We start from the raw sequence: 27,000 nt of genomic DNA, 5'->3' as shown, positions 1-27,000 counted from the left end.
ACAGATCAAATTCAAAATCCTAACACTGACGTACAAAGCCGTCCACCATACTGCCCCGAACTACATCACCGACCTAATATCCAAGAACCGCCCAGCACACACACTCCGCTCCTCACAAGACCTCCTTCTCTCTAGTTCCCTGGTCTCCTCCTCCCATGCCCGCCTCCAGGACTTCTCCAGGGTGTCACCCATCCTCTGGAACTCCCTACCCCAACCCATCAGATTATCACCTACTCTCCTCTCCTTTAGGCGCACCCTGAAAACCCATCTCTTCAGGGAAACCTACCCCACCCCCTGCTAACTTGCCGACCTCCTCCACTCTTCCTACCACTCCATCCCCCACAGCTATCTCCTCCTGTACCACCATCCCCTCCCTCCTAGATTGTAAGCTCGAAAGAGCAGGGCCCTCGGTCCCCTCATGTTTTGCATTGTATTGGTATTGTTCTGTCACATGTTCTGTCCCCTTTGTAATGTACAGCGCTGAGCGAACTATCGGCGCTTTATAAATACTGTATAATAATAATAATTTTTATTGTAGTCTAGAAGCAAAGGAAGGAAGGAAGGCTTTTGGCATTCTGAGTGTTGCCTAAATCATTCATAGGGGATCTGGTAGATTTTTCATGGCTCTCGTCCAGATCGAAGTGTCCTACAAATGTGTATGAGTCTGTATGTGTCTGTGCACGTGCTGGATCTCAATTCAAAATGGCAGCATGGGGCAGAGCGGTACAAGGAGAACTTGATAAAGCTGGACTCATGGCATAGAAATAGTGTTTGTTTTTATTTGTTCATTCATTTATTATTCATTTTGGCTAATTAGGATGAAGCTTTTCTTTATTTTCAAATGAAAGATAAATTTGTGAAGTTAAGAATGTTGTTTATTTTTCTGGCCGATTACAGGATATTGACAATAATGAGACGAAAGACCCGATGGAGCACTATTACAGATTACGCAAACCTCACCAGACTGACTCGTTGTATAGCGGACAAACATATGAAGTTAAAGCATCTCAGAATGGCCGCGTATTGCCCAGGGTAACATCAATACTGATATTCTCTTATACATTTTGGTACAAATCCCAGTTATTTGCTTTCATTAATAGCAATATGTGAGTCAGTTTGGTAATCTGGTTTCATGGTGATCACATCTATCATTGGATTCCGATGGTTACTTCTCAGATCTGCTCCAAGCATTACCAGCAAAAATAATTAGGGTGTGTGCACATGGGACCATTTGTCAATCACAAGGTAGGTGGACCTGGTTGGGAAGTAACCTCTCAGAATCGCCCATCAGGCTCTGCTCAGTGTCATTCTAAGAGTAGGTGGACATAATCCATCAAGCTCTGTCCACCCAACAGTTCAACTCCCAACAGCAGAGAGATGGACCTGAAAAAAAAAATCAGCCACCCAGAACCTTGATCTACACAACCCCTAAATGTCCTTCTGGGAAACAGGTGCTACTGCGGTTGATGCTGTGATTCTGGGACATGGTCTGGGACATAACACTGATAGAACAGAGGGCCAAGATGAGGAATTAGCCCAGCAGATCCAGGACAGTTGGCATATACAGTATAGGCCTCCTGCTGGAATTGCAAAGCAATAACTTTTATATCAAAAGAATTGGTTAAAATTCTGGTTGGCTGAGACTTGCTTTGTTTTGGCGGTTTCGCTACCACACTTATTATTATCACTATACAGGATTTATGGCACCAACGATTTGCTCAGCACTTTACATTATAGTGGGAGACAATACAGTAACAATACAGTTCAATACAAGAGGGATTTGAGGCCCTGATCCTTCCCTTGGTTCTGTCTAAGATTATAAATGTAATAAGTGATTACAACCTTTACATACATGAATTTAGCCAATCCTCATGTAGCTATTACCAATAATGTTAATAGCAAAGGATAACAACTGGGCAAAAATAAAGATCTAATTTATTTACACAGCAAAGAAGCTGACTACTAATCAATTATGAGAAAATAAATAGTAGCCGGTATAACTTTAAAGTAGTAATATAACAATGCAAATACAGAATGTTACCAATACAAAGAGGTGACTACAGGAAAGAAATACAGAAAGGAAACCTAGAATAAAACGTTACGCAGACATTATGGTGACTGGGCTTCCAAAGAGGCAAGGGGACAAAAAGAGGACGCTGGGGGTTTTGCTAAGGTGTTATATACTCTGCAAAAGGCCACCCCTAGACTCACACACCCAATGTAACGGACCGCCTGACGGCACCACTAGCACTCCACTGGTCAGGTGTCCCCAGAGCGCGGAATCTAAGCCCCAGAGTACTTGTTCACCAGGGCCCCTGATGGTGGGGATGGACTTGGAGTACCCCGAGACCAGGTCGCGACTACTGAGTACACCCGTCAGTGGTAGGGGTGTTCGCCAGGGGCTCCAACAGGGGAGAGCCTGATATGAGGAGCTCGGGTGACCCCCCGATTGGATGTATGGATGGCTGAGCAAGTGCGAAGTCAGACAGGCCGAGTCGGTAACAGAGAGGACGGTACGGTACAAGGCAGCGGGCAGAGAACAGTCGGGTCACACGCCAGGCCAGCAACAGCAGGTCAGATCTAATGGGGGGCATTCAAGAGAGAGGTCAGGCAAAGCAAGGGTCTGGGCAGGAGAAATCAGCAGGTCAAGAACAATCTGGGTAAACAACTTACTAGGTACAGGTTCACAGGATACAGGATACAGGAAAGACCAGAAGGCACTGAATGACAGCTCAGGGCCATTTAAATATCCCGCCCTGCGCTGTCATTGGTGCCACGCGCGCGCCCGCGGTTCCCACTGCGCATGTGCGAACTCACTCGCCACGGTCGGCCAGGTCTCAGTGCCCGCATTCCAACACAAGGCGGTGCACTGCGCCTGCGCCGAGCCCATCGTGGCGGTGATCCCTGACACCCAAGTAAATTCACACCTTTCCACATATCTTAACCTCCAATGGGTGGGCTCAGAACACTGGTCAGTTTAGTTAACCACTTGCCTACCGGGCACTTATACCCCCTTCCTTACCAGGCCAATTTTCAGCTTTCAGCGCTGCCGCACTTTGATTGACAATTGCGCGGTCATGCAACATTGTACCCATATGAAATTTTGATCATTTTTTTCTCACAAATAGAGCTTTCTTTTGGTGGTATTTAATCGCCACTGGGCGCTTTACTTTTTGCGCTATAAATTAAAAAAAGTGCAAAAAATTTGAAAAAAAAAAAAAAGTTTATTTGTTTCTTTTATAAAATTTTTTAAACAGGTATTTTTTCTCCACTGATTTGCGTTGATGAGGCGGCACTGATGGGCACTGATAGGCGGCACTGATGGGCACTGATAGGCAGCACTAAAGGGCACTGATAGGCAGTACTAATGAGGTGGCATGGATAGGCGGCACTGATAGACAGCACTAATTAGGGGTCACGGATAGGCGGCACTGATATGCAGCACTGATAGGCGGCACTGATAGGTGACACTGATGATGGGTACTGATAGACGGCACTGACTGGCATCACTTCTGGGCACTGACTGGCGGCACTGACTGGCACAACCCCTGGGCACTGACTGGTGGCACTGACTGGCAGCACTGGTGGGTGGCACTGGTGGGTGGCACTGGTGGACAGCACTGGTGGGTGGGCACATGTGGGTGGCACTGGTGGGCACAGGTGGGTGGCACTGGTGGGCACAGGTGGGTGGGCACAGGTGGGTGGCACTTCTGGGCACATGTAGGTGGCACTTCTGGGCACAGGTAGGTGGCACTGCAGAGTGGCACAGGTGGGGGCACTGCTGGGCACAGGTGGGGGCACTGCTGGGCACAGGTGGGGGCACTGCTGGGAATGGGTGGGCGGGGCTAGTGGGCGCACTGCTGACCGGAAATGCGGGGGTCACTGCTGGGCACCGATCATCAGGGCACTGATCATCAGTGCCCTGATGATCGGTGCCGATCCCCGCTGTGACAACTGCCGGTTCTCGGCAGTACTTTCCTCACGATCTGACAGCGTGAGGAAAGTGCAGCCGAGAACCGGCACTTGCATTTTCCTGTGATCAGCGTGTCATTGGACACCGCTGATCACGTGGTAAAAGGCCGGTGGGCTCGGCCTTTCACCACATCTCCTGATCAGCTGTGTCCGTAGGACACAGCGATCACGGAGATCGCCGGGTGCGCACCCCCTGGGGCGCGCAGGAGAGCGCGTTCTGGGAGGACGTCATATGACGTCCACTCAGAACTGGCCGGCCGCAGTGCAGCCGTCATTCGGCTATGCGCGGTCGGCTAGTGGTTAAAGAAAATCAGGAATTCCCAGCTGCCTTCCATCCCCCTCACCTCAATCGAGTCTTTTTAAGTGGCCTTCCCCACAGTTCACAATAACCTTCATGAAAGTGAAAATTATTATAGGACCAAGAAGGTGGAAATTATTATAGGCCCCAAACAGCCCTTACAGCTTGTACCATGAGCCATAAGTGAGGCACCTAGCAAAGAACCTGTTGAAGAGCAACAATACACTTTCATAAAAAATTGTTTAAAGTTACAACCAGACAGAATTTAGTGAGGGGGCATAAAGCAACCAAAAAAGCCCTCCACTGTAGGTTGTATCTGTGCTGTATAGAGAGGTTCCGGATGTACAGTTGTCTCCGGGTTATAAAGGAATGATATGTGTAGCACTTTACACTATGCAAAAATGAGGAATAAACCTCATATTTTTGGATTTGTGATGGAATCGATGACGTAAATATTCTCTGTTTTAGGAAGGCTCTGCTCTGCACTAAATAGTTTTTGACTCTCTATTTGCAGACATTGCAGTTCCAGTGTAGCTACGTATCAAGGCTGTACCCCTATACAGAGATCACTGTAGATGGCAAGGAAATCAATGACAGCTTTACAATATCCATAGAAGATGGTGGCAGTTCAGTGTGGCAAGCAGAGGTGGACAGAGGTAAGATATGACCCCCCCCCCCCCCCCCGTGGTAAAGGCAAATTTTGGATAGAATACCTAATATAGATCCCAAAAACCTGAATTATGAGACGTTACTCTCTCAGACAGGTCACACTGCTGGGTGAGTGGTTTGACAGTAGGTAGAATGCTGACTCTGTTCTGAGACCCCTAGGCAGTCAAAGCTTTGGGGCCCCACCTCGCAGGTTTCTGGAGGTTTCTCGTGCATGCGCTCTACTGGGATAACATTGCACTAAGTAGTGTGCACCTCAGTCACTGGATGGAGACCACCATCCCTACTGTACATTACATACATGTAGGTTGCACCAACAATTGTTACAAACTGACAGCTGAAAGAAGATGAGCTTTTAAGAGACAAACTGTAATGTGAACCTGATGTCTATGGGTTATGTACTTTAGGTTGTTATTGGGTACGTTACAGGGGCGGACTGACCATTTGGAAACTTGGACATTGCCCGAGGGCCCGGGGTCAGTAGGGGGCCCCATGAGATGCCCCTGGTACCTTTTTCATAGGCTTTTTTGAGTTTGGGCAAGGACACAGGGGCCCCATGATCCCCTATTACCCGGGGGCCCCATGAGTTGTCAGTCCACCCCTGGTACGTTACATTAAAGTGACTCTAAAGGTTAATTTTTTTTTTTTTGTAAAATAACAAGCATGTCATACTTACCTACTGTATGCAGTGGTTTTGCACAGAGCAGCCCGGATCCTCCTCTTCTTGGGTCCCCCGCAGGCTCTCCTGGCTCCTCCTGCATGCCTGGTGTCCCCACAGCAAGCAGCTTGCTATGGGGGCACCGCCTGCTCTGTGTGTCCATTCCCACACAGAGCCATGGCTCGGCCCCGCCCCCTCTATCTCCTCATTGGCTGACTGGCTGTGATTGACAGCAATTAATGGCTCCTGCTTGCTTTCACAGCCAATGAGGAGGCAGAGACCCGGGACAGCCGAGGCTGTCATTCACATCACTGGATCGGGATGGGGCTCAGGTAAGTATTGAGGGGGCTGGGGGAGCTGCTGCACACAGAAGGTTTTTTACTTTCATGCATAGAATACATGTAGGTGAAAAACCTTCAACCTTTACAACCACTTTATTACAGTCTTTTCTCTACAGAGTCATAAATGTATAGTTTTCGTTTCTTTGAGTTGATTCATTTTTTTTCCCATCTTTTGTAAACCAGTTTAAGCTTATTTGTAATTTTCTTTCAAGATCAAGTCAATACATTTCTTGATCCACTGTCACCCATAGGCTGGTACTTATCTCTGCCCCCTTGGTAATTCAGCACTACTCTTGTACATCCTGCACCCTTATGAATCCAACCATGAGAAGTTTGTAAAGGCAAGTTTTAGATAAAGCAGGGAAGGGTTAGACTCCATATGTTGAACATAATTGTGCGGAAAAAGAAGGATATTGAGTGGGTGGAGTTTTTGTTTGGAAATGGCCATAAATTCAGCAGTGGCACTACTATATTCTAGCATTTTAGGAACGTTTAGGAGTGTTTAGAATTTTTTTTTTCTGCTAGAAAAACGCTCCAAAAACCTGTAGCTGCTGATTTTTAAAAAACAACCACTCTCCTGTCCCACATTCAAGCAGTGTCCTCCCCCCGCAGCCCATTTCACTGGCTGTCCTCGCTCCCTGGCGCCAGCCTCCTAAGTGTGAATGGTGCCGTAGTCTTCAGGGACCCGCCATGTGTCCCAGAAGATTATGGCGAGGGAGAGAGGACAACACCTGCTTCAGATCGCCTAGGCTGTCGCAGCAGAAGTGGGAGCGGGTGCCTGTCAAAATAGGATACCCGCCCCGCAAAGGTGCCAATTTCTCATGGAGAGTAAGGGACCAGTACATAAAGCGGAGTTCCACCTGAAAAAAAAAAGTCAGCAGGTACAAAAACTGTAAAACAAAAAAAAGATTATAAGTGCTTGTGAGCTACTATGGTAAATGGCAATTATGTAAATTAATCAATTAATTAGATAAAATAAATACACACTTGGCTCGCTGACACTAAACACTAACTAATCGTGCATGTGACTAAACATAAAATACAAAGCAATGTGCCGCGCACCAATGATTATTATTCAGAAACTTAACCCTGTCATCCAGCATAGATGAATATAAAAATATATATATAAATGTGAATAAATATGTGATATATCTTCTATAAGTCCGAATATTAAATGAAATAGTGTAAGAAATCCTCAAAAAAAGTAAGACTATAAAACAATATAAATTATAAAATATAAATTGTAAATTAAATTTCATTTAATATTTGGACTATTTTAGAAGATATATCGCATATTTATTCGTGTGTGTGTTTGTGTGTGTGTATACATATATATATAAAAAAAATTTATATTCATCTATGCTGGATCACAGGGTTAAGTTTCTGTACAAAAACTGTAGCTGCTGACTTTTAAAATACAGTCACTTACCTGTCCCTTGGTCCAGCGGTGTCCTCACCACGGCTGGTTTCACCGGCCGTTTTCTCTCCCTGGCGCCGGCATATTCAGTGTGGGCACCCGGCTGTGACAGCTTGTGGCATCAAAGCCGGGTGATCAATGCGCATGCGAGAGAAGCTTTGTGAATGGTCCAGTAGTCTTCTGGGACCTGTCATGTGTCCCAGAAGACCACGGGGAGGGCGGGGGGAGGACAACTTCCACTTCCAATCGCCTAGGCAATTGCAACGGAAGTGGGAGCAGGTATCTGTCAAATTTGGGTACCCCCCCCCCCAGCTCCCCAAAAGTGCCAATCCTTAATGGGGAGCGGGGGGACAAAGACTTAAAGCGGAACTTCCCCTTTTGGGTGGAGCTCTGATTTCACCACTCCAAAACTTATCTATTCTATTTTTAATAATGCAACTGACAGAGTGCTGGTACATTTACCAGATTAGTGTAGAAGGAATAGCACTATCCTTTCTCAAAATAGAATCCCCATCAAGTTACTACCACAATCCTTCCCCTGAAGTACAGACAATCATCAAAATAAAGTGAACTTGATTACCATCTAATCACAATATAGTGTGAATATAAAAACTTAAATAGTCACCCAAAATATTAAATAATAAAAATAAACAAATATAAATAAAAATAAATATAAATAAAATAAAGAAACAAATATATATATAAAAAAAATATAAAAAATCACAATCCAAAACACCCAAAAAACCAAAAAGAATCCAAAAAAGAAGGAGTCCCAAAATTTTCCAAATCTTTATCTGTGATATCTTAATTCTTCATATCTTCCAACATTCTTAGTGATATACTTCAAACCCGATCCTCACAGTGATAACAAGGGTCTGAGTATTGCCTTCCACTTTATAGGTATTCTTTCAGCCTTTCCAGCCACTTCCCACAGACCTCAATAACAGACCATGGATCAGTATATGTCAAAAACACTTATAACACTTTATTGTAGCAACTTACATTCAAGTAAGATAACATCAGCTTCACAGACGGTATATTCCCAATCCTTCCTCTCATCGCCAGTGTACAGATTGCCACACTATCTCACCTCCGAGGGAGGAATGATTGCCGTGGGTTCCTAGTCCCTCAAAGCCCCATGAGGATTGCAGTAAACACATCCGCATGTACCAGGATCAAAGATGGCCGTCGCCGCACTTCCGGAAGAGCGTACCTACGTCACCACGTCACGTGCCCCGGACGCGTTTCGTCACATCCGACTTTTTCAACAGGGATCTGTTGAAAAAGTCGGATGTGACGAAACGCGTCCGGGGCACGTGACGTGGTGACGTAGGTACGCTCTTCCGGAAGTGCGGCGACGGCCATCTTTGATCCTGGTACATGCGGATGTGTTTACTGCAATCCTCATGGGGCTTTGAGGGACTAGGAACCCACGGCAATCATTCCTCCCTCGGAGGTGAGATAGTGTGGCAATCTGTACACTGGCGATGAGAGGAAGGATTGGGAATATACCGTCTGTGAAGCTGATGTTATCTTACTTGAATGTAAGTTGCTACAATAAAGTGTTATAAGTGTTTTTGACATATACTGATCCATGGTCTGTTATTGAGGTCTGTGGGAAGTGGCTGGAAAGGCTGAAAGAATACCTATAAAGTGGAAGGCAATACTCAGACCCTTGTTATCACTGTGAGGATCGGGTTTGAAGTATATCACTAAGAATGTTGGAAGATATGAAGAATTAAGATATCACAGATAAAGATTTGGAAAATTTTGGGACTCCTTCTTTTTTGGATTCTTTTTGGTTTTTTGGGTGTTTTGGATTGTGATTTTTTATATTTTTTTTATATATATATTTGTTTCTTTATTTTATTTATATTTATTTTTATTTATATTTGTTTATTTTTATTATTTAATATTTTGGGTGACTATTTAAGTTTTTATATTCACACTATATTGTGATTAGATGGTAATCAAGTTCACTTTATTTTGATGACATTTACCAGATTGCTTACACAGAAGACTGACAAGCTGATTCTGCAATTTTTAATACTTGGCAGTAAAGTTGACTTTTTTTATTTATTTTTTTTTTTTTTTAAAGCAGGCTTACCCTTTCCACAGGCAACTAATACATATATTATAACAATAAAATGTGTATGTATTTTTTTTCTCCAAAGAATATATATAAACTGCAGGAATTGTATTTTCTAGGAGACATGAATGACCTGCAGACTCAAATGTTGGTATTTCCTCATCAGGGAGGTATGTTCTATTATTATTATTATTATTATTATTATACATTCTATATTCATATATATTTTATATATTTATATATTCTATATTGTATTTCTAAAGATTTGTGCATTTAAACAAACAAAATTGAGACTTAAGTTACCTCCCAAGATGGTTTACATGAGAGATGGTTCTGCCCAATCAGAATTCAATGCAAAAACAAAACACAAATGCATGAGGTCCCCCTAAAAATCCATAAAAGACCCATAACATGAGCATGCAGCTTGGCTGGGCAGAAATGAGTGGGGGGCGGGGGGGGGGGCGCAAACCTAGCATCCCTACTCATTCACAAAAGAAAATTCCAGAAAACAAACACACCATACGCTTTGACAAATCTTTTCGAAAGCAAAGAAAAAGTTTCACAATGTACATCCGTGGTCAATTGCATCATCAACCAATTCAGATCCTCGTCGCAATGAATGACTTGCACTGAATGGCAGATCCCAGATTTCAACTAAATTGTAAATAGAGATGAGCGAATCGAATCAGGCGAAGTGGAATTCGTTTCGGATTTCAGGAAAAATTTGATTCGCGGCGAATCCGAATTTTTGCCGACTTCGGATGGTCGAATCGAATTTTTCCTGATCGGCCGTTTTCATCCCTTCTACAGCCGGCAAAAATGTCCCTGCAGAGAGCTCCGCTATTTCTGACAGCTGTCTGACAGTTCTTTCACATTTCCAGCGGTTGAAACATTGTATGTATTTGTGTCCATTTAGGATACAGATGTTTTTATTAGGAAACAAATAGATACAATGTTTCAATCGCTGTAAATGTGAAAGAACTGTCAGAGAACTGTCAGAAATAGAGGAACTCTGCACATACACTTTTTGCTTTACTGGAATTATTCTTATTTTCATTCTTCTTCTTATTATTTTCATTCTTCTTTTCATTCTTTTCATTCTTCTTTTCATTCTTTTCATTCTTCTTTTCATTCTTCTTCTTATTTTCATTCTTTTCATTCTTTTCATTCTTCTTTTCATTCTTCTTTTCATTCTTCTTTTCATTCTTCTTCTTATTTTCATTCTTCTTTTCATTCTTCTTGTCATTCTTTTCATTCTTCTTTTCATTCTTTTCATTCTTGTCATTCTTTTCATTCTTCTTTTCATTCTTCTTATTTTCATTCTTCTTTTCATTCTTTTCATTCTTCTTTTCATTCTTTTCATTCTTCTTTTCATTCTTCTTCTTCTTTTCATTCTTTTCATTCTTCTTTTCATTCTTCTTATTTTCATTCTTTTCATTCTTTTCATTCTTTTCATTCTTCTTTTCATTCTTCTTTTCATTCTTTTCATTCTTCTTCTTTTCATTTTTCTTTTTTTTCATTCTTCTTTTCATTCTTTTCATTCTTCTTCTTATTTTCATTTTTCTTTTTCTTTTCATTCTTCTTTTCATTCTTCTTCTTATTTTCATTCTTCTTATTTTCATTCTTCTTTTCATTCTTTTCATTCTTCTTTTCATTCTTTTCATTCTTCTTTTCATTCTTCTTCTTATTTTCATTCTTTTCATTCTTTTCATTCTTCTTTTCATTCTTCTTTTCATTCTTCTTTTCATTCTTCTTCTTATTTTCATTCTTCTTTTCATTCTTCTTGTCATTCTTTTCATTCTTCTTTTCATTCTTCTTTTCATTCTTCTTATTTTCATTCTTCTTTTCATTCTTTTCATTCTTCTTTTCATTCTTTTCATTCTTCTTTTCATTCTTCTTCTTCTTTTCATTCTTCTTCTTCTTTTCATTCTTTTCATTCTTCTTCTTCTTCTTTTCATTCTTTTCATTCTTTTCATTCTTCTTCTTCTTCTTCTTTTCATTCTTTTCATTCTCCTTCTCCTTCTCCTTCTTCTTTGGCCCCGTGACTGCCCAAATGAGTGAAGTGTGCGGTGATTCTAAGATCGACGGCACTCATCTGCATGTCATACTGACTGACAGTATTATTTCTCTTCCCCAGCAGACTCCAAGGGCATTTAAATTAAAGGTACAGTGTTCTGCACTAATACAAAGGCTCTCTGAAGCCTAGAAACCCTTTTTATAAGTAAAATTCGCGGCGAATAAATTCGAATCGAATCGAATTTTTTCGGAAAATTCGGCGAATCAGGCGAATCGAATTTTTGAAAAATTCGCTCATCTCTAATTGTAAACAAAGTAGCTGGAAAGGAGGCTATGGCCATATTTTGTCAATTTCATTGACCCTTAAAGTTCCTGAATGTTTGGCCAAACTCTGAATATGTAAAATTTGGGCTGAACATGGGTTTGGTCCAAATCCAAAGTTCATCACTACGGAATACACAGAATCTCAGAAAAGGTTGTTCCAGCATGGTGCAGTGATGTGTACAACAGAAATCTGGAGTACTCAGGAATACCCGGAATCTGTGGGCAGCAGGAAAGATAAATATCCTCTGTTTTGTTTTACAGGTAAGTCTTGGTTTAAAAAACTTTAGTATAGCGATGGGGATGCCTTTTAATACAATTTATTTATTACACTAAATCATGTTAAATACTAATATACACTCACCGGCCACTTTATTAGGTCCACCTTGCTAGTACCGGGTTGGACCCCCTTTTGCCTTCAGAACTGCCTTCATCCTTCGTGGCATAGTTTCAATAAGGTGTTGGAAACGTTCCTCAGAGATTTTGCTCCATATGGACATGATAGCAACATGCAGTTGTTGGAGATTTGTTGGCTGCACATCCATGAACCGTTGATACGAGGCAGGATGGATCCACCACACCATGACACCACCACCACCAGTCTGAACCGTTGATACAAGGCAGGATGGATAACCCACACCATGACACCACCACCACCAGCCTGAACCATGGATACAAGGCAGGATGGATCCCCCACACAATGACACCACCACCACCACCACCAGCCTGAACCATGGATACAAGGCAGGATGGATCCACCACACCATGACACCACCAGCCTGAACCATTGATAAAAGCCAGGATGGATCCACCACACCATGACCCCACCACCACCAGCCTGAACCATTGATACAAGGCAGGATAGATCCACCACACCATGACCCCATTACCACCAGCCTGAACCATTGATACAAGGCAGGATGGATCCCCCACACCATGACACCACCAGCCTGAACCATTGATACAAGGCAGGATGGATCCACCACACCATGACACCACCACCACCAGCCTGAACCGTTGATATAAGGCAGGATGGATCCATGCTTTCATGTTTGCACCAAATTCTTACCCTATCATCTGAAAGTCGCAGCAGAAATTGCGACTCATCAGATCAGGCAATTTTTTCCCAATCTTCTTCCAATTTTGGTGAGTCTGTGTGAATTGTAGCCTCCGTTTCTTGTTCTTAGTTGACAGGAGTGGCACCTGGTGTGGTCTTCTGCTGTTGTAGCCCATCTGCTTCAAGGTTGGACGTGTTGTGCATTCAGAGATGGTATTCTGCATACCTTGGTTGTAACAAGTGGTTATTTGAGTTACTATTGCTTTTTTTTCATCTTGGACCAGTCTGCCCATTCTCCTCTGAGCTCTGACATCAACAAGGCATTTTCCTCCACACAACTGCCACTCACTGGATATTTTATCTTTTTCGGACCATTCTCTGTAACCCCTAAAGATGGTTCTGCATGAAAATCCCAGTAGATCAGCAGCTTCTGAAATACTCAGACCAGCTCATCTGGCACCAGCAACCATGCCACATTCAAAGTCACTTAAATCCCCTTTCTTCCCTATTCTGATGCTTGGATTGAACTTCAGCAAGTCGTCTTCATCACATCTCGATCCCTAAATGCTTTGAGTTGCTGCCATGTGATTGGCTGGTTAGCAATTTGTGTTACCAAGTAATTGAACAGGTGGACCTAATAAAGTGGACAGTGTGTGTATGTCAATTATACTTTTCTTCTTCAGTGGTGGGAAGCGGGTTACTATACTATAACAATTACCGTCTCTGTCTGCCCACCATCCTTTTATGTAAGCAGCCTCCTACCTTTTCCAAAATTGGTCAGCAGTCCCCGGTGTCTAGTAATAACTCATCTGTCTATTATTCCAGTATAATGCTACAGAGGATCTACCAATATGGGAGCTAAACAACTATGGTCACCAGGCAGGAGAGTTTTTGTTGACCACCCCAACTTCAAAAACAACAAGACCCTCAACAGGGCACAGGATGCTCTCTGAGACCACCATGTGAAAAAACAAGGGAAGCACAACAAAACCTTTTAATTGGCCAACATAACACACAGCATAATATGCATTTGGTAGCCAAATAAAAGGTTTTATCGTGCCAGGTTGTGCTTCCCTTCATTTATTTCAGCCCATGTTGGACATTCGAAGGGAGAGCTGCACAGTTCCTGGCATTGTCGCAATCGTACACCCAGAGACTGACACAGTCCTCCATTTTGTTAAGAAATCTCCATGTTGTCCCTCATTCTCCCCCTTCCCTCTGTTAATCCACAGGGACATATTTGTGTTGGAAGTGTGGCAGGCAGGCCAGAGCCCAGCAGGGAGCCCCAAGGTGCCTGGTTGTCTGAGAGAGCTGTGCAATATCACACCTTGTAAAAGATAACGCAAGCCTTCTCGGGAGTACAAGGCATTCCAAGGAAGCAAGAACCATATAAACACTTTTAAAATCCATTTTCCCCTATGTCTCATATCTTGGAATATGAGAGACTTACATAAAAAACAGGCATATCGTCAGATTGCCCAAGAGAAGACGAATAGTTTGATAGGTCACTCTCCTTGGCTGGAATACATAGGAAAGCAGAAAAGTAGATCTCGTGAACCATTCAGTGTAGAATTTCATATCTAATCAATCCTCCGACGTGTCTGCATAATAATCTACCCACGGGTGGAGTGTCACTTGTGCATAGGAAAAGTTATGAGCCAAAATATGAACTACAAGAGATTTTGGCTCTAGTTTAGGTCTACGCCCAGACCTTCCCGCCCTAAACGGGGTATTGGTCCTTGACTCCAGAGACACCCCCTGCTGGGGAACTACAAAATTAGCTGTCAGGCCTAAGAAAGTTAAGTTGAAGAATTCTCCCGTTTAACATCAGAACCAACTTGGGAGACCGCCCTTTCGCTCTGATACTTGATCTGCTAACCCAGGACTTTGGCAAGTACTTTAACCCTCTAACTTCTTTCTGTTATCTCTTTGCTGTGCTGTTGCTCTTTGTATATTTATATATCAGTTACATCTTTTTTTTCTGTAAATATTTTTATTGCACCCCTTTGAGAAGGAAAGATTTATTACTAAAAGGTCAAAGTGTTGAACTGTTTCTATAACTCTTTATTGCAATTTACGAATTCCTGCCCCTAAAGAGAACGCTACTGTGTTTGTTTAACCCTCTGTATAACCGGCCTGCGGTGACTGTGTTATACAGACGATTATCTCAACCATTATAGTATTATAGCTGATATCGCAGAGTTTCCCCTTTCTCTGTACAAAAAGGAGGTGGTGGCAGTGTGAAGGGTTAATTGCGCAATTAACCTGACCCAGTAACAATTGCTCAGGCTGCCGCTACATAGATTGTGGTCCAATTAGCTGGAAAATCGTTGTGCAGGGTGCAGCTGGGTGTGGCATTGTTACGCACGTGACATCGCGGTTTTAGATTGGCTAGTCCTTTGGTCACGAGTTTGGTGAGAAGGGCTGGGGTCTGACGCCGTGTTCGTCACATTTTGGTGGCAGCGATCGTGGGATCATCACAGGCATTACTGTGTATAGCTGATCTTGGAGTCTTTATCTGCATGAGCTATACCTGTATGCACAGGGGAGATGATATTGGATTTTGTTGACAAGACCCCCATATACTGTATGGACTAATAGTGCTTTATAACAATGGTTGTAATTCAGTTTGTTTTGCATTTTTTACAGGTCAGATGGAGTTTGTGGTTGAACATCAGACACCGCTAAACAAGGTGAGGCTGGCTGATCCCATTGTAGACCTGTTGAATAGATCACTGGTCCAAAAACAGTATAACTGATGTGGGAAAATTTCCCAGGACCAAATTAGATTTTGTATGGTTGTGACAATATGATATGGTTGTGTAAGAGCGTGGGGTAACTCTAACTAGGGCGTCTTTCCCTGCAATCAGTTCATATTATGAGTCTGTAGACTGGCAAATATTACATTGGAAGCAAATACCCCTTGAGAAATGCCATAAAAGCCCTCCATACGATGAATGGGTCTTCTCATTTGTTTTTTATGTCTTTACATTCCTTAGCAACAGGTTCAAGGTCAATCACACACCCCTTCCATCAGGGCTGCTGTTAGAAACCACAGGTCCCCATACGGCCAACCTGACAGGGCTCCCCTACGAAAAAATCAGTTTACTATGCTACAGGAATGAATGAACACAGTGAGTGATAGGTACCGACCATTAACTGTGTTCATTTAGGGAAGGAAGGGGCTGATAAACGTGACATATTTGCAGGACCCTTCCAAACTCTCCATCCTGAAGGATCCTATTGTGCGTTTGCAGCTGCCAGTGAGAAGGAGAGGAGGGAAGTCGGCAGCACGGTGGGCACACAGGGGGGCTTGGGCAGCAGGGGGAAATGTATGGTGCACAGGGAGGGTGATGGGGTGTTAGGTGCGGCGGGGGGGGGGGAGAGCAATTACTGGAACCAATTCCCAGCATGGCGCTCTGCAGCAGCTGAAAGTCAGCTGGAGGGAGAGGAGAAGAAGCCCACTTTCAGCTGCTGCAGAGAGAGCCATACAGGGGATCCAATCCTGTAATTGCCGCCCCAGCCGTGCCGATCCCCCTCCCTGCCCATATCCGATTCACCCAGCTGCCTGGGTCCTCCTCCTGGTCTGGGCCCCCTACAGGAGGGCTGGTGGTATCTTCTTATCCATGGCCCTAACTCTCATATAATGTAATAAACTCCTGGAGTAAAAATTTTTGAAAAGTGTCTTGTTCTGCTTAGCAGCTAATGTAAATTGCATCCATAAATCTTCTCTTCTTTCCAGTCCCAGATGCAGACATTTCTAGACAGTTTGTGCAGCAAGTGCGGATGGGGAAGTAAATGGGAGCGAGGGAATGCACAGGGTGAGGGCAGAGAATTGGATGGTCTGGGGAGGATGTAATGCACAGCACTAAGCACTGCTACCTAGTCATCACCCAGGCATGTGACCCAGTCAGCCAATGAGGGGGTACCACTGTATCCAGGTCCAGTATGCGGATGCTGTTCAAATGATGTACTTTACAGAAGCCCGATCCAGTCATCATCTTGCATTCCAAGTACTCAGAGTATCTACTGCACAATTTCTGTTTCTAACATTACGTTTCGCTCCATTCACACTTGTGCATTTCCAAAGTCGTACAACCTTGGAGTGCAACTTTCATGCAACTTTGGATGGGTGCAGCTTGGATGTTACTTGTTGTCCCTCTGCAAAGTCAGAACCACTGTTACATATCTTTTGCATGTAAAACTTTCAGGTACAACTTTCATGCAGCTTTTGAGGGTTAACATTGAAGTCTATGGCCCTCAAGTTGCATAAAAGTCAGACTAAAGTAGTGCATGAATTACAACTGAAGTTGCTGCCACTTTAAGTCACACACACACTACGGTATATTGCCAAAAGTATTGGGCCACCCCTCCAAATCATGTAATTCAGGTGTTCCAATCCCCTCCATGACCACAGGTGTATAAAATCATGCAGACTGCTTCTACAAAAATATGTGAAAGAATGGGTCGCTCTCAGGAGCTCAGTGACTCCAAGCGTGGTACCGTGATAGGTTGCCACCTGTGCAATAAGTCCATCCGTGACATTTCCTGGCTACTAAATATTCCACGCTCAACTGTTAGTGGGATTATAACAAATTGGAAGCAACTGGGAACAACAGCAACTCAGCCACTTAGTGGAAGGCCACTAAAAGACCGCTAAAGACCTCCAAACTTGGTGTGGCCTTCAGATGAGCCCAACAACAGTGTGTAGAGAGCTTCATGGAATGGGTTTATATGGCCGAGCAGTTGCATCCAAGATTTATATCACCAAGTGCAATGCAAAGCGTCGGATGCCATGGTGTAAAGCAAGCCACCACTGAACTCTAGAGCAGTGGAGACATGTTCTCTGGAGTGGGCAATCACACTTCTCTGTCTGGCAATCCGATGGAAGTGTCTGCATTTGGCAGTTGCCAGGAGAATGGTTCTTGCCTAACTGCATTTTACCAAGTGTAACATTTGGTGGAGCGGGGATTATGGTGTGGGGTTGTTTTCCAGGGGTTGGGCTTGGCCCCCTAGTTCCAGTGAAGGGAACTCTTAAGGCGACATTTTGGACAATTTCATGCTCCCAACTTTGTGGGAGGAGTTTGGGGATGGCCCCTTCCTGTTCCAACATGACTGCCCACCAGTGCACAAAGCAAGGTCCATAAAGACATGGAGGAGCCAGTTTGGGGTGGAGGAACTTGACTGGCCTGCACAGAGTCCTGACCTCAACCCCATAGAACACCTTTGGGATGAATTAGAGCGGAGACTGCGAGCCAGGCCTCCTCCCCCGACATCAGTGCCTGACCTGACAAATGTGCTTCTGCAAGAATGGTCCAACCTTCCCATAGACACCCTCCTAAACCTTGTGGACGGCCTTCCCAGAAGAGTTGAATCTGTTATAGCTGCAAAGGGCGGGGCCAACTCAATATTGAACCCTACGGACTAAGACTGGGAGGCCATTAAAGTTCATGTGTGTGGAAAGGGCGTGGCCAACTCAATATTGAACCCTACGGACTAAGACTGGGGGGCCATTAAAGGTCATGTGCGTGGAAAGGGCGGGGCCAACTCAATATTGAACCCTATGGACTAAGACTGGCAGGACATTAAAGATCCTGTACATGTAAAGGCAGGCGGCCCAATACTTTTGGCAATACGGTGTATATAAATGGTTATCATTGGAAAACATGGGGTGTGACTTTGATGTCCAAAGTTGCATGACAAGTGTGAATGGGGTCTTACCCAGTTACAACCTCTTTATTTACCTTTTTGTCTGTATATTTTTCTTTTATATAACTAAAGTGCTCCTGTTACAGAACAGGTAAATTGATGGAACAGGGCAGAGTATAGCATGCAGGGAACAGAGAACGGAGGCAGCAGAAAGAGTACTGGTGGAGCAGAGAAGCTGCATTACACGTCCATGTCGCATGAATGGCACCAGATCACACAAACATGTGTAATGTGCGTATTACTGAACCAGAGTGTTGTGTTGATGAGCCCTCACCTTTCTGTACACACTCCTTACAGGCAAAAGTTGATTGCAACCGACTCACTCGAAGGGAATGTCTTCTAAACACATGTAAAGAGATGAAGCCAAATAAATTTGAAGAATTTAAAGCATGCCTGATGGATGATGAATTTCTTAACATTCACCAATACAAGGCACTGACCACTTCAGACCTGAACAACAAGACCATCGTTGAAGTGTCAGAATGTCTGATTAGACGCTACACAGAAAAAAAAGCTCTGTATGTTACTTATCTTGTGCTGGGCAGAATTCATGAGAACCAGCTTGCAAAGAACTTAAGGTTAGTAAGTAATTGATGAAACTATTGTAACGCCTTCTAGATTAGTTAGTCAGATTTTTGGCTAGAGAGTAGCAGCCTGGGATGAGTCAGCCTGGGAGTGAGGTAGTGAGGTTACCTCAGTACAGGCTGGGAGGCTCAACAGGTCAGGGCTTCTGGAGCCCTCCCACCTTTCTAGAAACAGGAGGGGCGGAGGAGGGGAGGAGACCTAGATTTGCATGTTTAAGGGAACTTGGCCAAATTCTTAGGCAGGAGGCCAGGCATGGTGGCTAACAGCCCTTAAATGTGGAAGAACCTGAGCAGCAGGGAAGTCAGGTGGAAGATAGACTGAAGGAAGGTGCTAGAGTGTGGGAAGCCTACCTACAGACTGGTGCTGGATGGAAGAATGTCCACTGTCCCACCCAGGGGCGGACTGACAACTCATGGGGCCCCTGGGCAATAGGGGATCATGGGGCCCCTGTGCCCTTGCCCAAACTCAAAAAAGCCTATGAAAAAGGTACCAGGGGCATCTCATGGGGCCCCTTACTGACCCCGGGCCCTCGGGCAGTGCCCGAGTTTCCAAACGGTCAGTCCGCCTCTGGTCCCACCGTCTCCTAGGGAGGACAACCTGTCAGCCAACAAGTAGCTACTCCAGCGTATGGCCAGAAAGCAGCTGCCACTCTCCAAGTTGACAGGACAATGTAAATACTTCTACACCCCCTGGGCCAGATAAGGGAGAGGGCGGTCAGGTGCAATACCCAACTAGTTCTCATGCAGGACTACTTAACTGCAGATCTTGGAATCCCTTTCCCAGGAATACTCTCAGAACAGCTGGGAAAAGAGGAGGGATTCATCTGGGGTCTGAGGAGGTACACCAAAGGGGACATCAGTGCTCCTTAAAGAGACCGTTGCTAATTTTTGGTCCACATTTTTGTAGAGTGTACAGTGTTTTGTTAAGAAGTCGCCTTCAAGTTGTACAGTTCCTTGGGCATCTCATATACCCCTAGACCCCATCCAAAAACAACAACAAAACAAGCTCAAGGACTGTTTTACTGACTCTGAGAGAAAAATGTGGAAAATGAATGTTGCCTGGCCATGCAGAGCTTAGGGGGACCCAAAAACTCAGCAGCCCTTAAGGAGGCTAGCACTGTACAGTCATTTCTCTGGAGTGGGACCTTTTTGATTGCACTAATCCCTTCTCACCCTAGCCTGTATGGTTATAGTGTCTTCTCTATGTATGTTGTGGACATGTGTCACTGGCAGCCACTCAGCCCTCATGTGTTCTGGTCATATTTTGCCTAATAGATTTAGTTTCAGGAAAATCCTGTATGTATATTATGGCCACTAGACAGAGGTGAATATCATATGTGACCTGCTTTATGGGGGATCGCTGTTATGGCAGGAGGGGGAGATCACAGAGAGCCCGCATCTCCTCACTACTCCATTACTCCTGTTGTTCCCACATGTAAGACGGGGGAAGGGGAAGCTCGTGGAGGAGTGGTGGGGGGCTATTTGTGCTGGGAAAGGGGGGAGATGTGTTAGGAGGTAGGACTGGGGAAGATTTGTGCTAGGAGGGGATAATTGGGGGGGGGGGGGGATTGGGAGGAGGGATTAGTGTTAGGTGGGGGGTAATTGGGGGTGATATATGATACTAGGGTGATTTGGGTATGCAGTGATTTGTGCCAGGAAGGGTAACTTTGTAGGCAGTTGTGCTAGGATGAGGAATTTTTTGGGGGGAAGGTTGTACTAGAAGGGGGAATGGGGGGCAATATGTACTAGTAGGGGAGATTTGTACTAGGAGAGAGAATGGGGGGGATTTGTACTAGAAGGGGGGGGGATATTTTTACTAGAAGGTGGGATTTGGGGGTAGGATTTGTACTGGGGGTAGGATTTGTACTGGGAGGGGGGGATTTAGGGGGGAGTATTTGTTCTAGGAGGGGATATTTGAGGAGAGGATTTACGCTAGGCATGGGGAATGGGGGGAGAATAGTGCTAGGAGGAGGGAATGGGGGGGGGGGGGGGGATTGTGCTAGGAGGAGGATTTGGCAGGGGGGGGGGGTGGATTTGTGCTAGGTGGGGAAAATTTATTGGGGATTAGTGCTAGGTGGGGGGGAACTGAGGGTGATATGTGCTACTAGGGTGATTTGGCTATGCAGGGATTTGTGCTGGGAAGGGTCATTTGTAGGCGATTGTGCTAGAAGGAGGAATTTGTACTAGGAGGAGGGATTTGGGGGGGATTTGTATTAGAAGGGGGGAGGATTTGTGCTAGGATGGGAATTTAGAGGGAATATTTGTACTAGGAGGGGAGATTTGAGGAGAGGATTTTTGCTAGGAGTAGGGATTTGGGGGAGAGGGTTTGTACTAGGAGTGGGGGGAATTTGTACTAGGAGGGGTGATTTGGGGAGAGGATTTACACTAAGAGTGGGGATTTGGGGAGAGGATTTGTGCTAGGAGGGGGGGGATTTGTACTAGAAGGAGAAATTTGGTAAATGATTTAAGCTGAGAGTGGGGATTTGTACTAGGGGGTTTGGGAGAGAATGTGTACTAGGAGGGGGGATTTGGGGGAGATGGTTTTTACCAGGGGCGGACTGATCATTCAAGAACTCGGGCACTGCCCAAGGGCCCGGGGTCAGTAGGGGGCCCCATGAGATGCCCCTGGTACCTTTTCATAGGCTTTTTTGGGTGTGGTTTGAGTGTGGGCAAGGACACAGGGGCCCCATGATCTCCTATTGCCCGGGGGCCCCATGAGTTGTCAGTCCGCCCCAGGTTTGTACTAGGAGGGGGTATTTGGAAAGAAAGAGGATGTGTGCTATGCGGGGTGATTTTTGGGGCATGGAAGATTTGTTAGGGATTGGGGGTATTTGAGCTGACAGGGGGGATTGGACTGTGAGGATGGGGAATTTTTGCATTTTTGTTTGCGTAGAATTTGGGCTTGCAGAAGGAATTCATGCTTAGGGGATGAGCGTGTTGATTAGTGCTGTTTTTTTTTTTTGGGGGGGGGGAGCGCAGTTTTTCACCATTACCATAAATGCTAGATGACCTTGTCCTGGCACTGTCTGCTCTGCACACAAGGCACTCAACAGATCTCCTCCCAACACAGAGCTGAGATCAGATCTCCCCACAGCATTGATCTGCACAATGTGTAGCTGGCTGCAGTTGCAGTTCTGACCTGTGAAATTCCCTGATTGGATTGGCAGCTGCAGTAGCCGGCTACACACTGTGTGGAGGGATACCGATCTCAGCTATGTGCTGTGTGGGGAGGAGGAGATCTCTTAGAGTTCCACCTGAAAAAAAAAAAGTCATGAGCTACAAAAACTGTAGCTGCTGACTTTTAAAATACAGCCACTTACCTGTCCATTGATCCCGCGGTGTCCTCACCAGCCGTCTTCTCTCCCCGGTGTCAGCATCTTCAGTGTGGGCATCCGACTGTGACAGCTGGCAGCTTCACAGCCGGGTGCCCACTGAGCATGTGCGAGAAGCGCTACGCTTTGTGAATGGTCCCGTAGTCTTCTGGGACTTGTCACATGTCCCAGAAGACTACAGGGAAGGAGGGGGGAGGACAGCTTCGCTTCCGATCGCCTAGGAAGTGGGAGTGGTACCTGTCAAATTCGGGTACCCCCCCCCCCCACACTCCTCAAAGGTGCCAATTCTTAATGGGAAGCGGGGGACACAGGCTTAAAGCAGAACTTCCCCTTTTGGGTGGAGCTCCACTTTAAGTGCCCTGCTCCTCAACTCTGCTGACCGCTGTCTTCCCCCATGCTGACTCCTGTACCCTGCCCTGCTAACCCCTGTCCTCTGCACTGCTGACCCCTATCTTCTTTCCTGTTGATCCCTGTCCTCTTCCATGGTAAGCCCTGTAGACTGCCCTACAAACTGCCGACCCCCCCCCCCCCCCCCGTACACTGCTCTACTGACTCTTATATACTGCCCTGCTAACCTTGCATCTTCTGCCCCCTTGCAATTTTTACTGCACCCCCAAATCAGACAGGCTAGATCCGGCCCTGCTGTGTCTTCTCCTAGCCTGCATTATAAAACTAAGTAGCTGGGTTATTATTGTCTGTTGTGGGTCTACAGGTCAGGGTGAAGGAGTGCACAGGGCATTGTGGGTAGGTGCCAATGTTTGGCGATTTGAAATGCACCAAAAATGTATCCATTCAGGGTGAATTTAAACATACTGTAGGAGATGAGATTCAGATTTATCACCAAATGAATGAAATCATGGTTGGACTTTTAGTACATCTTAAAAGGCAATTAAAGTGTCTCCATTTTGAGTGTAAAGGTTTATGGTGTATAAGAGTAACACCTTGTTTTATAGTATTGTTATTTTACACCCTTGTTTTTTTTTTTTTTTAACAGACCTTATCTTGATGTCTAATGAGTTAATACAAAGGACATTGATGTCACCTTCCTGTGAAAGACCCAAACCTTCATGGGTTCCTTCCCATGCCATGAAGACTCCAAGAAACATGGGTGTGTGAGGAGGTGCTGCATGGTGCGGCAGTAGGAGATATTCGGAGTCCAGTTGCAGGAAACAGAACTTGTATCAGTTACAGTTCGGTAATTCACAAGACGCCTGGCGGGAAGACAACCCAAACGGGAACACTCACAGGATGCAACAGTGATGTGCAACAGAGTAGGTCTCAGATGTGACGATAGCATCTATCTTGAGTGGTGTAATGAATCCTGGCCGGTCCGTTTCCAAGTGGGGAGGCTTCCAAGAAGGATGGTGTGTCCCTATCTGCTCCTTGCTCATCTGGAACATCTCCCTACCACTACTCGCTGTCCCTGACAGACGGGTGACCAGTCCCTACACTACCTACACGTGAAATGCGCAGCATGCTCACTAGCCAAGGTCTTAAATAGACTATGCCTGGCCCAAGATGGCTGCCAGTCACATGGCCTGCCAGCATACAATTGCATGGCTGCTCCAGTGACCCAATTAAAAAAAAAAATCCACAGCGTTTCCAAACGGGGAGGCTTCCAAGAAGGATGGTGTGTCCCTATCTGCTCCTTACTCGTCTGGAACATCTCCCTACCACTACTCGCTGTCCCTGACAGACAGGTGGACAGTCCCTAAACTACCCGCTAAACAGACCTTATCTTGATGGCTAATGAGTTAATACAAAGGACATTGATGCCGCCCTTCTGTGAAAGACCCAAACCATCATGGGTCCCTTCCCATGCCATGAAGACTCCAAGAAACATGGGTGTGTGGGGAAGTGCTGCATGGTGCGGCAGTAGGAGACATTCGGTGTCCAGTTGCAGGAAACAGAACTTGTATCAGTTACAGTTCACTAATTCACAACAAGCCTGGCGGGAAGACAACCCAAACGGGAACACTCACAGGATGCAACAGTGATGTGCAACAGAGTAGGTCTCGGATGTGATGATAGCATCTATCTTGAGTGGCGGAATGAATCCTGGCCGGTCCGTTTCCAAGCGGGGAGGCCTCCGAGAAGGATGGTGTGTCCCTATCTGCTCCTTGCTTGTCTGGAACATCTCCCTACCACTACTCACTGTCCCTGACAGACGGGTGACCAGTCCCTACACTACACACACGAGAAATACGCACCATGCCCATTAGCCAAGGTCTTAAGTAGACTCTGCCTGGCCCAAGATAGCTGCCAGAGTTACATGGGCTGTCGGCATACAATTGGATGGCTGACCCAGTGACCCCCCCCCAAAAAAAATCCATAGAGGAGCCATGTTCCTTTTTACTACCTCTCCCTCTGCAATGCCGCTGAGGTTAAGCGCCACTTGCAGTGGGGAAAGCAGACTGTACCTGCCTACATGTGGCTATGTGGTTAGCAAATGTGCTTTGTATCTCGGGGTTTGAATGTACGCTGAGATACTTTCTGCCTACTGTGAACCCCAAAACCAAACCTAACCAGCTGCTACTAAGGTATGCTGCTGCCTGCCATGGAGGAGGGACTCCCAAAAGGTTTGTATGTTCTCCCCAGAATTCTGATGATTTCTCCCGCAAAGCCAAGTTTGATCGAATAATTGCCTTCCTTCCTAAGTCATCCTTGGGGTGTGTTGGGACCATAGGCATCTACTGTAAGACTAGGAGCTCCATCTGGAGACAGGGACTGTCATGGTTTGTACTCTGTAAGACTCTGCACAATCTGCTAATGCTGTACAAGACGAAAAAAAAAAATAAAAAACTTATTTCTCCAGAATGTATTGCTTTGTCAGAAATCTCTGTTCCAACTTTTATTATGTCATTTAAAATAATTATAATGTTATAAGGCCATTTGACAATGATAGATGAATGAATGTGTGCCTTGGAAAAAAAAGTGGTGTGCCACAGTGAATCTGCATAGCAGTGTGCGCACAGTGTAGAACACACACCCAACATGTAAAACAGCACACAGTTAACCCTTTGATTGCCCCTCATGTTAACCCCTTTCTGCCAAGTGCCATTAGTACAGTGTCAGTGCTTTTTATTAGCACTGATCACTATATTGGTGTCACTGGGGGATGTCTTGGTGCCGTCCTTACGAATCATGGAGGTCATACAAAATACTAGATGGAATAGCCTTTGTTGTGGGGTGTGTTCATTTTTGCATCAACTAATTTGAGTAAAACTGAAGATTTTGTCATCTAAGTTCTATTATGAACCTTCCTTTCATGTTAAAATGGTCGTGAGAACCACAATCGGGCTCAGGGTAGGATTTCTGCTGCTGTTCCTAATTTTTAGAGAAATGAATTGCACGTGCAGGCCGGACAATAATCACACTGACAACTGTGCAGTATAACCACATCCTCATCTCTGTGTATTGCTGGGCGGGGCTTAACCTTTTATACATAGAAAACAATAGAGTATACGTCACTATTATGTAAATACAGTCACATTCTAAAAGGCACATTTTGCTTGGCTGTAATATGGGAGAAATGCAGAAACTTGAGGCCCGTTATCTCTTCCCTCCCCCTCACATTTTCAAGGCCGTAACTGCAAAATCCTCACAGCGCGAAGGGGGGGGGGGTGAGAACATCGTTCTGAACAAACAAGTTAAGGAGGACTGCAAAGCCCAGCAGACAAAAATACAGTTGAGTTCAAAATACTAGCAGTCAGACATCACTTACCGGATCAATCACTGTTTTTGGTGGAAATGATATTTCTACATGGCAAATAATTTCCTAGCAGGTGTAGTAGAGTAATAGAAATCCAACAGACCCAACAGTCATGACATGCATGCTGCTGATTCTGTGTCATTGAATCACTCATTGAAAGGGGCGTGTTCACAATAATAGCAGTGTGGAGTTCTATTAGTGACGTCATTCATTCTTTGAAAAACAGGTGGCAATTATTGCCCTTATTTAAGGAAGGAAGGCAGCAAATGTTGGACATGCTGGTTACAGTGCATTTCTCTCTGAAATTCTAAAGGAAAATGGGTCGTTCCAGACATTGTTCAGAAGAACAGCGTACCTTGATTAAAAAGTGGATTGGAGAGGGGAAAACATATAAAGAAGTGCAGAAAATGATCTGCTGCTCAGCTAAAATGATCACAAATGCTTTAAAATGGCAACCAAAACCTGAAAGTTGTGGAAGAAAGCGAAAAACTACCATTGGAATGGATAGAATAGCCAAAATGGCGCGGACTCAGCCACCAATCAGCTCCAGGAAGATGAAAGAAGGTGTGACGTTCCCTGTGAGGACTGTTGCAATTAGAAGACGCCGATGTGAAGCCAAGCTATCTGCAAGAAGTCCCCGCAAAGTCCCACTGTTGGAAAAAAGACATGTGCTGAAGAGGTTACAATCTGCCAAAGAGCACATTGACTGGCCTAAAGAGAAATGGCGCAACATTTTGTGGACTGATGAAAGTAAGATTGTTCTTTTTGGGTCTAGTGGGCGGAGACAGTTTGTCAGACGACCCCCAAACACTGAATTCAAGCCACAGT

At 44.9% G+C, this 27,000-nt stretch overlaps 1 protein-coding gene across 1 annotated transcript in view; it reads left to right on the top strand.

Annotated features, from left to right (window-relative positions):
• The window catches only part of LOC149440563 (uncharacterized), a 58,440-nt gene extending 34,647 nt beyond the window's left edge, over positions 1–23,793 (top strand). Inside the window, exons 12-17 of the mRNA XM_089658452.1 lie at positions 898–1,032; positions 4,785–4,926; positions 9,561–9,611; positions 15,485–15,528; positions 18,842–19,122; positions 23,455–23,793. Of these exons, the coding sequence (XP_089514578.1) occupies positions 898–1,032; positions 4,785–4,926; positions 9,561–9,611; positions 15,485–15,528; positions 18,842–19,122; positions 23,455–23,473 (672 nt within the window). The 3' untranslated portion in view covers positions 23,474–23,793. The remainder of the gene's footprint in view (positions 1–897; positions 1,033–4,784; positions 4,927–9,560; positions 9,612–15,484; positions 15,529–18,841; positions 19,123–23,454) is intronic.
• Positions 23,794–27,000: the final 3,207 nt, after the last annotated feature.

This window comes from Staurois parvus, unplaced genomic scaffold, assembly GCF_062004578.1.
Source record: "Staurois parvus isolate SC_StPar_1 unplaced genomic scaffold, SC_StPar_1.0 ptg001070l, whole genome shotgun sequence".
NCBI lineage: Eukaryota > Metazoa > Chordata > Amphibia > Anura > Ranidae > Staurois > Staurois parvus.
The sequence above is the reverse complement of the archived record's forward strand: the minus strand, read 5'-3'. Positions and strand labels throughout refer to the sequence as shown.